The following is a 14,465-nucleotide window of genomic DNA, read 5'->3' on the forward strand; positions in this document are numbered from 1 at the left end:
CCCAACCCAATAGATCCATTTAACTTGTTAACCCATTAACTTGTTAACCCATTAACTTGTTAACCCATCAACCCATTGGATCAAAAATAAACAATTCATTTGGGTTAATGGGTCAATTTGGGTTGGATCAACCCATGGGTCATGACCCATTTTGACACCCCTAGATGTATTTAAGATATTTAAAATAAACTAACCAAATATAAATTAGATTAAATCATTGGGCTCTGATGACTAAAAACAATAATTGGGCTTTAGGAGTTTTTTTTATGGGCAAAGCTATAGTTGTATTAATCGGTACATGTTTGACATTTTAGCTCACTAAAAGTGAAGCCCTGTAACAAAAGAAAAAAGAAGCAAACGGAGCAGTCTTTTTTTACTCTTCAAAAATATCTGTCTGAAAAGGCTACATTTTCTCTCTATCAAAACTCGTTTTTTTTTGCGATTCACCACTACTGTCAAACCAGTTTCTCAGATCTCTTCAGATATATCTCCTATCTCTTATTTATTCTTGATCCATATATAATTGTATCGTCCCAACTATTTTCCAGTTTCTTTCCAACTGATCTAATTTTTTCCCATTTCAAGCCTATTTTTTGCATGTCTGATAACTTATTCGTACAATCCGATGATCGATCTGAGCAAGATTCATCTTAGTCGTACTGTTTCTTTTTCCTGTCAAAACATCATCGAACACAAAAGAAGTAAGGAGGAATAAAATAAAATTAGAATATATTCAGAGATATAAATTTATATTCATTTCAAAGTTTTTGTGTTTATTTGTTTCAGACTACTTATGTGTTTACTCCTATTGTAGATCTTATCCAAGAGGTTGAAGTATTAGCTACATGATGTGCCTAACGCATCTATGAAGAAAGAAAAGTTTGATTTGTGCAAGGTCGGGCAGAAATATAATCAAAGCTGGAGTAAAGTGTCTAACATTGAAAACCATTGAAGGTTTGGATTCAAATCGTTTCAGTTTCTGTAGATTGTTAGTTCATGTTCACTACTTGATAAACGATAACTTTTCCTTTTCAGATAAAAATGGGAATGTCAAACACTTTCAGAATTACAATGGAGTAAGAGGTAAACAGAAATGACAAAAATCTTGTTCACTCTATTTTTCTTATCTATGTTCCCATTTGAATTTCTTTTCTATAACAATTGTATAGGTGTCTAACCTGGATAGAGAACTCAGAGCCTATTAAATATGATAAGTTACTTTTTGAAGAATATAGAATCTTAAATTAAAAGGTCATACATATTAGAAAAAGGGACTTCTAGTTAATTAATTGTTTCTTTTTTATGCAGTTTTATACGTCTTTGGCTCTTTGCTAATTTTCTTTGTTGTTTCACTTTCACATAGTTATATATTATTAGTAATGTGACTGAATACAGAAAGTTAGTTACCTTTACTAACCCCTTTCTCTTTGTTAGTAAAATTGGTTTTTATTTTGAAGGAAATTTTGGCCATTTCGAATGTTTATATGTGCTAAAGCATGGGAAAAATATAAATAAGTACTGTTAAATCTGAGTTTTGATTTAAGACTATGTTAAATAACTTCAGACTGACCTCTTTCTCTGTTTTGAACAGATTGTATAGATTTCGGTAGCTATTATTGTCCGGAAGGTTGAATACATTAACTGGTTTTGAATACATCAACAGGTTTTAAATGGTTTCACATCAGGAAGGTAAGCGTTTCCTGTGTATACGTCCTTTTCTCTGTTAAAAGTTTATGTCAGTAAAACCAAACATAAACTGCAAACTTAAAAAATGTCTAATATTTACCTTTTTGTCTGCAAATATTGTCTCTAAAGTCTCACCAAACCCGACATTGATTGGTTTTCAGGCGTGGATGACTTTGGCTTCTCAACCAAGTTGTTAATCGCATCAAGGTACACGATCCTTTTTTGGAAGACATTATATGAGAAGCGTTTTGAATTCTGTGTGTTTGCTTTGAGGCAAATAAACTGTATATATAGGAAAATAAAAGTTAGTGTATTTAGGATATTCCACAGTTTAATATTGTTAGAGAATATAAGCCGTTAGTTTAGCAAAATCATATATCTTGCGAATCAAGTTTTTTTCAAGATAAAAAAACTTAAATTTTCGGGTTTATTATAATATAGATTTAAGTTTCCAAATTCTGCGGTTTGTTGTTTTGATTGGTTGTTATTGATATTTTAAGATATGTAAATATAAATATCGACCATGTGTTTATGAGTTAGTATATTCGGTATTATTATTTAGGCAACTTCCGAAAATCAAGTTTATATACTTAGATTTAAGCTTTTTATTTAATGGTATAGATAATTATGGTTATTGATTTCAAAAAGATTGGTATTTAATGATCTAGTATATTCTCTATGGTTATGTATGGAACTTCCGAAAACCTAGTATATTTGCCAAATTTTTAGCTTTTGATTTAGTGGTTTATATTTTTGGTTATATATTTGTAAAAACTGTGCAAAATGCAAATCCTATAATTTTATCGACTATATTGCACATTGGTTAATCCGTTGAGGATTCAAAGCATCTGTATTTATTTTGTATAAGTTTATTGTTTTGATTAGTTTATATGCTGAAAATATATAAAAATGAACCGGAAAATTAAAAAGGATCGATATTCATGATTTTAAACAATGCAACATGTATGTTTTCTGGTGTAATTTTTTGTAACCAAAACATTGATTGGAAGTGATGAATGGTCGATACACTAATATTAACATAATGTATTGTTTTTAATTTTCATTTGCAGAATCCAATAAACTTTGAACCCTGGATGTCCATGGAGCATTATTATAAATATACAAAGATTTGGTACAAATACTGTCTATGAAATGAGAATTAGTGTGTTATAACAATTGAAACTTCGACGTAATCTATACATCTTTGATAAGAAGCCGCATGTAAAGTAACGTAAATGTTGTTTTTAAAGAAAAAGGTTTTTCTGCTGTATAAATAAAAGGAAAATCAGAAAATACAGAATTTAATAAAAAGCATATGTTTTAGATATACTCCGTGGCATAAAATGGTAAATATGGTTGAAACAGAAGGTTGCCTAAAAAAAGGGCCTTCTGTTTTAATAGTATTGATTTTTTTCAAATATGTTCATTTTAATATTTTAAGTATGCTCATTTTAATAATAAGTTTCAAACAGAACTAAAAAAAAAAATCCTCTAAAATTCAAAGATAAATCTTAAAAGTTTCAAATTTTAGGTTTTTAAGAATAAAAGTAACTAAATTTTGGATGAACTTAAATTATTTATTATTAGTTTTAGTTGTAATTTAAAATTTAGCTTATTTTCTGAAGCTTAAAAGTAATTTATTTATGTTATTCATAATTATATTTTCTTATAAATTTTAAAGGTATTAAAATAATTTATTTATTTTCATTCTTAAAACTTAAAATTAAATTTGAAATTTTAGATATTTATTTTTTGAATTTCAGAGATTTTTTATAAAAAAATTGAAACTCATTAATATTTTTGAATAAAATAGCATGGTTTTAGTATTTAAATGAACATAATTTTAAAGGTTAGTGTGTATTAAAATATGAAAAATAAGCAGTTTGGGTATTAAACCACATAGAAAAACTACATGTATAAAAAATTAACAAAATTTAGTTTGAGTATTTTTATAGATTTTTTCTTTATTTTAATGTAGCACTTAAAATCTTTTTGGGTACAAGTAAATTGTAGTTGGATTTCTGTAAAGAATAGATGTATCAATGACCATTGACGAGCATCATTATTAAATAACCACTAGGTTTTGACCCGCGATTTAAAGCGCGGGATTACTTTTAATAAAATTTTAGTTTATTTTACTTTAGAAAATTAATATTTGCATATACAATTTTTGGAAATGTATTATATAATTTACTAATTAAAACCTGTTTTGATTGGAAACAATATTCGTAGTTCAATGAATGTTTTTTGGTATAGATGATATTTTATAATTTATATTATTTTTTTGTTTATAAGGGTAATTATATTATATAGTTATAACATTTATATTGTAATATTTTATTTTATATTTTCGTAGTTCAATGAATGTAATTTTATAGCTATGAAAGTGAAGTAGGGTATCACATTAATTTAACTTTAATATAATTGGTTAATCAAGTGTTATATAATTGCTTGATTTATTTATTCTAGTATACAAATGTTGCGTTGATTTTTCTTCCTTCTTAAGTTGTTAAATACTTTTTTTTGTTCAATACTATTAATAACTATTTAAAATAGTTAAATACTATTAATAACTATTTTAAAATAATCACAAAAATCCAACAACTTAAGTATATTGTGAGGTATGAGCATTTATAGGGAATGTTAGGTTTAGGTAATGTCGCTTAGAATTTTTAGGAAATATTGGTTTTAGTTATTTGGAAAATCATATATGGATATTTCAAATAATTTCCAAAAGCTTTAGTTAAAATTTAATTGCAGTGGCACTGTTGTAAATACTAAATTTAATTGCAGTGGCACTGTTGTACAGCGGCGTTTATCATTTAATACTAAGAGGTAAATGAAGTCAACAATTACTCTCCGAAAATGAAGCAGAGAACAAGTCACGGGTGTTGAATTATAATACCACAAGACATTAATACATACTAATATTGATTACTTTCTTCCTACCAATCAACTCGACTTTTTTTTTTTTATCGACTCGACTTTCGGTTCGATTAATTAACGGATGGACGAGACTGACGTCATTGTTTCCAACTTCGGGCATGCATGATGCATCTCCATAATTTTTCTTCAAATTTTCAAATTTGTATAACTTATAATGATTAACGATATATACATATATACATTAAACGAAAATTAATAAAGTTCGAAGTTTGAAAACAAAATGCAAACACAATACTAGTATCTTAGTTTGTACTCTCTCCGTTTCTAAATAGATATTATTTTGATATTTTTCACACATATTACAAAGTGACGGAAATATATATGTAAATTGTTATTACTTATATCTCTCTAATCAATAGTATTTGAGATAAATAAAATTATTTATAAAATTAATGTAATTTTCATTTAGTTTTTCGCTAAAACTAATTATAGTTTGCATTGAAATTGTAAAAATAACACTATTTTTCTAACAAAAAAAAATTAAAATAACACTTATTATAAAAAAAAATGAGTACTATTTTAAAGATTTTCTCAATAATAAACAAAATAAAACCTTCCATTTCTACGTAGCCCACCAAAGCTTTTGTATAAATACATGGCAAAATAGAACTATTGTTTTCCCACAAAACAATAAGATTCAACATAATAACACAGATAAAAATGAAGAAGTTGTTGTTTTTTGCTTATAGTATCACCTTAGTCCTCGCATTGTCATCCATCTTAACTCAAGCCTTTCGTCACAGTCCCGTTCAACCGCCCATAGCAAACGTTATAAGCTCAAAGATAAGAACACGAACACAATATAAAGAAACTCTTCTTTATTAGGTTAAGATCGCTCTCTTAAACTTACACGCACAACTCAAATCCTTAATCTAAGCAATACTCTTGCTTCTTATTATATAGAGACAATATTTCCTAAACTCTTAGGATTTCCTAAACTCTTAGGATTTCCTAAACTCTTAGGAACTTACTTTTCTAATCCTATTTTCCTTTTAGGATCAATGTAGCTTAAGCTCCAAGCTATCTTCATGTTTATCTCCAACATTCTCCCCTTTAAACTTGAAGTTAGCTTCTTCAATATCTTGTACTCCCACTAGATCTTTCATTTCTCTGAATTTGATTCTTCCCAAGGCTTTTGTAAGAATATCAGCTTTCTGTTCCGTACCCGGAATGTGTTGGACATCAACCTGTTCATTCTCAATGCATTCACGGATGAAGTGATAACGTTTGTGGATGTGCTTACTTCGGCCGTGGAAGACTGGGTTCTTTGTGAGTGCTATCGCCGATTTATTGTCCAAATGTATCACTACCCTTTGCCTAGGTTCTTCGGTGATCTCATCTAGAAGTTCTTGAAGCCATATAGCTTGCTTAGCAGCTTCTGTTGCAGCCATAAACTCAGCTTCGCATGATGACAAAGCCACAGTCTCTTGCTTCTGAGAACACCAAGTAATTGGACACTTATTCAGATAAAATATGTGACCTGTGGTGCTTCTACCATCATCTTCATCAATATTATGACTTGAATCACTAAAACCTTCCAGCTTCATCATGTCCGCACGTTCGTATACGAGGCCTAACTGTGTCGTCCCTTTTAAATACCTTAAGACTTGTTTTAGTGCCGCTCCATGGGATGACTTCGGTGCATGCATATACCTGCTCAATAAACCCACACTAAACGCAAGGTCAGGGCGCGTATGAAGAAGATAACGCAAACAGCCAATCTTGCGCCTGTATTCCTTCTCATCGATGCTGTCCTCATTCATTGCCTTTGATACCTTCAGACCGAACTCCATGGGAGTATGAACTGCATTGCACTCGTCCATATTGGTTTCTTCTAATATTTTCTTTGCATATCGCTCCTGAGACAGAGTTATTCTACCTTTCGTTTGAGCAACTTCGATACCAAGATAGTAGGTTAACAAACCAAGATCACTCATCTCGAAATTGCTTGACATCTCCTTTTTGAACCCGTGAATCATGATGATATTAGACCCGGTAACCAGTAGATCGTCCACGTACACGGCGACAAGCAGAAGGTGTTCTTTCTCTCTTTTGTGGTACAAGGAAGGTTCCTTTGAGCACCTAATAAAGTTTAATTTTGCTAGAACCTTATGTAGCTTCTCGTTCCATGCTCTGGGAGCTTGCCGAAGACCATACAAAGCTTTGTTAAGCTTGTATACCTTCTCTTCTTGACCTTTAACTACAAAACCCTCGGGCTGGCTCACGTACACGTCTTCCTTTAAGTCTCCATGGAGAAAAGCAGTTTTTACGTCTAGGTGATGGATCTCCCACTCGTTTGTAGCCGCTAAAGCAATTAGGAACCGGACTGTTTCTATTCGAGCAACCGGTGCAAAGACTTCGTCGAAATCAACGCCGTGACGTTGAATATATCCTTTAGCCACCAATCTTGATTTGTACTTGTTTATGCTTCCATCCGCATTCCGCTTGATTTTGAAGATCCACTTTAGCCCAATTGGTTTTACTCCTGCAGGACAGTCGACAAGATCCCATGTTTTATTCTTCACGATCGAGTTGATCTCTTCCTTACAGGCATCATGCCACACCTTCTCTTCCATTGCATCCTTGAAGTCCCACGGTTCTTCATTTAGAAGAAACAAGAGACGCTCCCCTTCGGTTTCGGCAAGGCATATGTAGTCGTCAAGATAGCTAGGCATCTTAGTGACTCTTGTTGATCTCCGAGGCAAAGCTTGCTCTGTTTCAATCTCATCTTGCTCTTCCTGTTCTTCTTTGTCAACGGTTTCTTCTTCTTCTTCCTCTTGATTATCAACATGAGCATCGCTATTTGTCTCACCACTATCATCTTCAAGTCCTTGATTCCCAAAATTTCCCAACGAAATCTTGAACCTCCCTGGTTTCTCGACTGTTTCATGTCCGTTCTTGCTCCATTCCCACTTCTTACTCTCGTCGAACACAACATCCCTACTCACGACTATCTTCTGGGAAGTGGGATCGAACAATCTGTATGCTTTTGAGCCGGGCTCGGTTCCAAGATGTACAAGAGTACGAGACCTATTGTCGAGTTTCTTCAGATTTACCGCCTCTGTTTTTGCATAAGCAACACATCCAAATACTCTTAGATGTTCAACGTTTGGTTTTCTTTTCTTCAGAGCTTCATACGGTGTCTGAGATATCAAGGTCTTCGTTGCTATGCGATTAATCAAGTATGTAGAGTGTCTCACAGCTTCTCCCCACATGTAGTTTGGAACTTCCATGTGCTTCAAGTTACTTCTTGTCATCTCTAACAAGGTTCTGTTACGCCTTTCCACGACGCCGTTCTGTTGTGGCGTATAAGGAGCCGTTAAGTGTCGTTGTATGCCAGATTTCTCACAGTAGCTCTGAAACTCTAGACTTGTGAACTCTCCTCCTCTATCTGTCCGAAGAGTTCTAATCGTTTTGCCCGTGTCCTTTTCTACGATCTCTTTGAATCTTTTGAATCTTTCGAAAGCTTCTCCTTTCTCCTTCATTAGAATAGACCACATGTAGCGTGTGTGATCATCTATAAGAACGAATATGTACCTACTTCTTCCTGCAGTGGGTGGGGTTATTGGTCCGCAAAGATCACCGTGTATAAGCTCTAGTGCACGGGAAGCTCGGTACGCAGTTGCTGCCGGAAAAGGTCGCCTTGCTTGTTTCGCACGTAAACACGATTCACATAATTCTTTCTCAACTTTCAGTTTAGGTACTCCAGAGACAAGTTCCTTCTCGATTGTTGCCTTCATTGCATCGAAACCTAGATGGCCTAGTCGTGCATGCCAACGTGATATCTTACTCTCCTCTTGCAGTTGTAAACACCTCTGTTCTTCTATCTCCATTGTGACCTTATAGAGTCGATTCCTTGATCTAGAAGCTTTCACGATCAGATTACCATCTTTGTCATGGAGTGTAAGGTAGTTCTCTCTCATCCTTACGTCGCATCCAGATTCCGTGGCTTGACCTAGACTGATAATATTACTCTTGAGTTCTGGTATATAATAGACATCTGCAAGAATTTTTTTCTCTCCGTTTTGAGTGATAAACAGTATTGATCCCTTTCCTTCGATGTTTATCCTTGAATCATCCCCAAAACGCACCTTTCCTGTGACTTTATCATCCATGGTTTTAAAATAGCTTCTGTAACCAGTCATATGATTACTTGCTCCGTTATCTAGGTACCATACTTTATCCCCATCAGTGCTAGATTCGAACTCTTTAGGCCTTATGTTGCGTTCATTGAGATAGATAATCTCATGCATCATAAGTCTATCAGCTTCCTGAGTCTCGTCTCCATTCTTAACTTCTGTTGTCTCTTGTAGCTTGAGCAGTCTATCTGGACAAGTGGCTGCGAAGTGTCCCTGTTTATCACAACGAAAACATGTGATGTTTGTTGCGTCTCTGCTGGTCCAGTAGGACCCTCCGCGTCCTCTTCCTCTTCCATAGAACCGACCACCACGACCTCGTCCTCTGTACTCTCCATAAGAGTTCCGCTGTGCTTGTGGGTCTGTGTTGGAATACATAAGTTTATTTTGACTCTCCTGTGTGTCCTCTTCCTCCACGCTTATGCGCTCTTCGAATGTTTTCAAGCGGCCTATAACTTCTTCAAAGCTCGTAGTCTTTAAATCAAGTTGTTGCTCAAGAGAAGCAACCATATATAGGAATTTCTTGTTTGGTAAACTGCCCAAGAGTTTCTTCACTAGTTTTATGTTTTCTATGGTGGTACCTAACGCAGCCGCTTTTGATGCAATCTCTGATATTTTGCCCACGAAATCATCTATCTTATCAGTATCTTTCATCTTTACTCGATCGAACTCGAGCATCAATGTGTGTAGTCGTGCTTCTCGAACCCGTTCTACACCTACATGACGAGTTTTAATCGCCTCCCACACCTTCTTCGCGGATCCAAGACTCCCAACTTGTAGTACCAGTGTTTCTGGAATGGATTGTAATATAAGAGCGGTTGCCATCATATTTTTTTTCTTCTCCGTTGTTTCCTCCTCAACTGCATCCCATACTTCATGAACGTTTAGTAAAAGCTCCATCCTTATCGCCCACACGGTGTAGTTAGTTGTGTTCAACATCGGGCAACGGATGGAGGAAGATCCTCCTTCCTTCTTGGTCTCCACGATCGTTAAATCACTCATCTCTCTCTCTTGATTAGGTTTGGCTCTGATACCAAATATAAGCTCAAAGATAAGAACACGAACACAATATAAAGAAACTCTTCTTTATTAGGTTAAGATCGCTCTCTTAAACTTACACGCACAACTCAAATCCTTAATCTAAGCAATACTCTTGCTTCTTATTATATAGAGACAATATTTCCTAAACTCTTAGGATTTCCTAAACTCTTAGGATTTCCTAAACTCTTAGGAACTTACTTTTCTAATCCTATTTTCCTTTTAGGATCAATGTAGCTTAAGCTCCAAGCTATCTTCATGTTTATCTCCAACAAACGTAAACACTGATGTCAACCCGCAAGAAACGCTAGCGGTTCACAACAAGGCCCGAGCCTTAGTTGGAGTTGGCCCAATGGTGTGGAACGAATCTCTAGCGACCTATGCACAGAGCTACGCATACGAACGAGCCAGAGACTGCGCCATGAAGCATTCCTCAGGACCTTACGGTGAGAATCTTGCAGCTGGTTGGGGAACGATGAGCGGTCCGGTCGCAACAGAGTATTGGATGACTGAGAAGGAAAATTACGAGTATGCCACTAACACATGTGGCGGTGATGGTGTGTGTGGACACTACACTCAAATCGTGTGGCGTGACTCGGTCCGACTTGGTTGTGGCTCGGTGAGGTGTAAGAATGATGAGTATATTTGGGTGATTTGTAGCTATGATCTTCCGGGCAATTATATCGGTCAACGTCCTTATTAATGATTCTGGTTTCATAACGAATTAAAAAGATACTATGTGGTAACTTTGTTTCTTAAAGAAAATTAATAGGATGATCTTTTTCTTCTTTATAACACTTTGATTTGCAAAATGCCACAAGTTTTGGAAATGCATAATTTCCAAAATTAATAGAATGATAATTTGTGTATTCCAGTTTACTACCATCTACTGAAATGCATCAGTTACTCGTATCATTTTTGTAACCACATTAATCTTTTGATCAAATTGTTTTATTAAAAAAATAAAAATTTAAGAATCAAAGTTTATTTTGATTTCAATGGTTTAAATTCTTAGGTTTCTAAGAAATATCTTTTTTACTAATAATCCAAAATATCTCGATGATTCATATGTGCTAAATTCAGTGCTATATCGATTATGTTCTCAATTATTTAGCCAACTGAATTCTAAAAAAAAAAATTATTTAATGTGGAAGGGAACTGAAACATGAATTTTTTCTTCCATCAAAACTTTGTACTATATATATATATATATATATATGGAAGGGAATAAAGTGAATGTATATTTTTCTGTTATTCAAACTCAACATATAATTTTTGACAAAAAAAACTTAACATATAAAGATATTCCAAAGGACGTTGAATCTTGTTGGTTGTTATGGAGGGATTGAAAGGACCTTCCTAAAGAGCTACAATGGACTCCTTAAAAACTACAATGGAACATCACCTTCCTCGGGGGTTAATTTTTCAACTAGCCCAAAATTCAAAGAGAATACTTTTAATTTTCTTGGGGATGAAATATCATTTCTCAGCAGTTATCTCAGTCATACGCCCATGCACAATCTCACCGACATAGGGTTTATGAGCTAGATCATGTGAGAAGTATGCATGGATCTCTTTATTGAGTTGGTTAGGTTGGTCAAACCGGAATGTTAAAGGTTATTATCTATATCGGTTAAGGCTGTTGTTTGTTTAAATGAAAGAGGTCGTTTTCTTTGATGATGTACAAGGACATTCAAATTCGTTAGAAAGAGAAACACATCATTCCTAGTACTCACATGTGAAAACCCTATTACATACTGACTAGCCTCAAAGATAATTGTTTTGAAAAAATAATTGTTTCTTGTGAAACAATTTTTGTGTGTTTTCTATAAATTTTCTATTATTTAATAACTATAAGTTCTAATTTAAAAAAAAATATTTGAGTTTTATTGAATTACTAATTAAGTTTAACTGTATTGAAAAGTGATAATCACAAAAAGATATATTTGCAATACAATTTTGATGTATTTTTATTATGTATGAACGAGTGGAAATTTATTTCAATAGAAAGAAGATAATATATTTTAAGATTTTTAATTACATTTAAGTACTATAGCTAGACTTTTTTTTTAGTATTTTATGCAGTGAAATCTCTCACCATTTGGAAAACTTTATCACGAGTCTCTCAAATTAACTTTCATGGTTATAGACTATATCATTGTGGATAGTTTTATTGCAACACCTCACTCCTATTATCAAATGTTACAGCTTAATCTTAAGAAATGGTTTTAAGTATGACATATACGGTATACGGTAGACGGTATACGGTTAGAACAAGTTACAAATCACGGGTGCTGAGTAAAACTCACGAGAGTTATATAACATCACGTGGATTATACAGGTCAGAGAGATTAACGAATGCAACTTTTTTTCTTATAACGACTAACGAACGTAACTAACTAATTAGTCCAATCAGATTCGACGTCTGTAGGAGTGTGAGAGATTATATATGAAAGCTTAATGTGTTTCCATTACAAAACACACATCGTGAGGTACATTTAAAAAAAAAAAAAATTACTTCGTGAATCTTTTAATATCGGAAGGCGAAAGGGGTTGAAAAGTAAATATTGTTTTCCATTTACAGCCACGTATCATATATTGAAACATTATAACATCTGGTGATGATATACCGTCCACAATTAACGGACCTAATTATTCGCACCCCACAGTCAAACTTCCATTAATAACCTGTAAACACACTAATCACGTGATAATCGCACACTAGACGATAAGCTTTTCGACTAATCTAATTAACTTCTTTTACATTCAAACTAAAGATTGCGAGAGACTATTGTCGGCGAAGAGTAGATTATCCTTTTACTATTTTCTTAGATCAGATTCGAAACTACACATTAAATCATAAAATATAATCATTTGTAAATTATTTTGAACTTCTTTGCCTTCTACAAAATTCCGGGAATGCGTGAAAGAACTCTTGCCTTTTCCGTTATATTTATCAAACTTCCAAAATTGTAACTTTCAGTCGATTACTTAATGTTGACGTTAATTACTCTAAAATTAGAATATAAATAGTCTTAAATTTATATGATTTTAAGAAACTTCTACAAGTAATTTGCTATCTAATAATTGTTAGGAAATAAACAACGTCTTTTCGCTTATTTTTTGGTTTAATTAGTGGTGAGTATTTGAAATCCCAAAAATAGTCACGGAACTCTTGCTTTCCCCTAGGCTTACAAAAGGAGAAAACAAAGAATCAAAATAGAGACCAAAGAAGTTCAAAACAAAAACAAAAGAAGTGTTGAAAAAAAAACAAAAAAAAAAACAATAAGAAGAAGAACAAGAATGTCGTTTTCTGGATATAGCTTCGTCGTAGTAACATTACTCTCCGTCGTCTTAACTCAAATCTATGGTTCCTGTAATGACCCACAGGCTGAACCCCAACCGGCAGCAATGTCAGGGCATAATGCTCATCCCCAACCGGCAGCAACGTCAGGGCTTAATGCTCATTTTCAACCGGCAGCAAGGTCAGGGCTTAAGGCTCATCCCCAACCGGCAGCAACCTTAGGGCTTAACACCCTAGGTCGAACCAACTTAGACCCAATGTTTGATCTCAACCCGGCAGCAACTTTATTGGTTCACAATCAGGTTCGAGCCGAAGTCGGGGTGGCTCCAATGCTGTGGGACTTTAAACTAGCTGCCTTCGCACAGAACTACGCTAACGTACGATCCAAAGACTGTGCCCTACAGCATTCGAACGACGAAATGTACGGCGAGAATATAGCTGCAGGGTGGCTCAAATCTAAGGAATCAATGAGCGGTCCGATCGCGGCTAAGTTGTGGTATGGCGAGAAGAAATTCTACAATTATCAAACCAACAAATGTAGTGGTGTGTGCGGGCATTATACTCAGATGGTGGCTAACCAATCGCACCGAGTTGGTTGTGGTCACGTCAGGTGTCATGCAAATACATATCTTTGGGTCGTATGTAACTATGCTCCTAGGCCGATGGGTGATGAGAACACACGTCCGTATTAATGAACTTTTGTTTTTAACTAAGACGAGTAGTTGTCTGATGTAATAAAACTTAACATAATAAGTTACGTACTATAGATAAGACAAGACATTATAGTTTGGAGATGTCTGATCATGTAATAAAATTTAACATAATAAGTTCGTGTATGATAGATTATATAAGATCCAGAAATTCTATTTTTTTTTTTGTGATTTGTAATAGTAGTCATCACGTAGCAGTGTTTGATCACACCTCTTGTATTTATTTATGTGAAATACTTGGGTTCACCGCTAGAATAAACCTTTAGGTTTACCCAACCAATAGGATTTCATTATTTTATATTTATTATCTTTTTAAAAAAGGAAACAAAATATTGTCAAGTTTTATTATGTTTTTAAAATAAAAAAATAAATAGAAAATAATAATAGTCGCAAAAAAAAAGTTTTATAATTAAAATACTTTCAGCAAAACACTAGACCCTAAACCCTAAATCATAAACCTAAAATTCTTGATAAACCCTAAATCCTTGGATAAATCCTAAATCTTTGGATTTGCTTAAAAAAAATATTTTTAACACTGTCAGCAAAACATTAAACCATAAATCCTAAATACTAAACCATAAATCCTAAATACTAAACCCTAAAATCTTGGGTAAACTCTAAACCCGTGGATAAATGATTTAGAAT

At 33.8% G+C, this 14,465-nt stretch overlaps 2 protein-coding genes and 1 long non-coding RNA gene across 3 annotated transcripts; all 3 read left to right on the forward strand.

The window, feature by feature from the left end:
• The first annotated feature begins 364 nt into the window (after positions 1-364).
• Positions 365-2,954, forward strand: LOC108809236 (uncharacterized). The gene is made up of 6 exons (XR_001942799.2): positions 365-701; positions 815-954; positions 1,036-1,083; positions 1,592-1,689; positions 1,848-1,893; positions 2,757-2,954. It is a non-coding gene; the product is annotated as an uncharacterized LOC108809236 (long non-coding RNA).
• A 7,198-nt stretch (positions 2,955-10,152) lies between these two features.
• LOC130496669 (pathogenesis-related protein 1) lies at positions 10,153-10,717 on the forward strand. Its single transcript, XM_056988946.1, has one exon. The coding sequence runs from the start codon at positions 10,159-10,161 to the stop codon at positions 10,507-10,509; it is 351 nt and encodes a 116-aa protein (XP_056844926.1). The 5' UTR covers positions 10,153-10,158; the 3' UTR covers positions 10,510-10,717.
• Positions 10,718-13,036: 2,319 nt separating this feature from the next.
• On the forward strand, positions 13,037-14,072 carry LOC108816176 (pathogenesis-related protein 1-like). Its single transcript, XM_018588749.2, has one exon. It carries the CDS (start codon positions 13,110-13,112, stop codon positions 13,800-13,802), a length of 693 nt encoding a protein of 230 aa, XP_018444251.2. The 5' UTR covers positions 13,037-13,109; the 3' UTR covers positions 13,803-14,072.
• The last annotated feature ends 393 nt before the right edge of the window (positions 14,073-14,465 follow it).

Source organism: Raphanus sativus, chromosome 6, assembly GCF_000801105.2.
Source record: "Raphanus sativus cultivar WK10039 chromosome 6, ASM80110v3, whole genome shotgun sequence".
Classification (NCBI taxonomy): domain Eukaryota; kingdom Viridiplantae; phylum Streptophyta; class Magnoliopsida; order Brassicales; family Brassicaceae; genus Raphanus; species Raphanus sativus.

Excerpts from the sequence above, each read along its gene's own strand:
- LOC130496669 (XM_056988946.1), top strand. The coding sequence starts at position 10,159 with ATGGTGTGGAACGAATCTCTAGCGACCTATGCACAGAGCTACGCATAC.
- LOC108816176 (XM_018588749.2), top strand. The coding sequence starts at position 13,110 with ATGTCGTTTTCTGGATATAGCTTCGTCGTAGTAACATTACTCTCCGTC.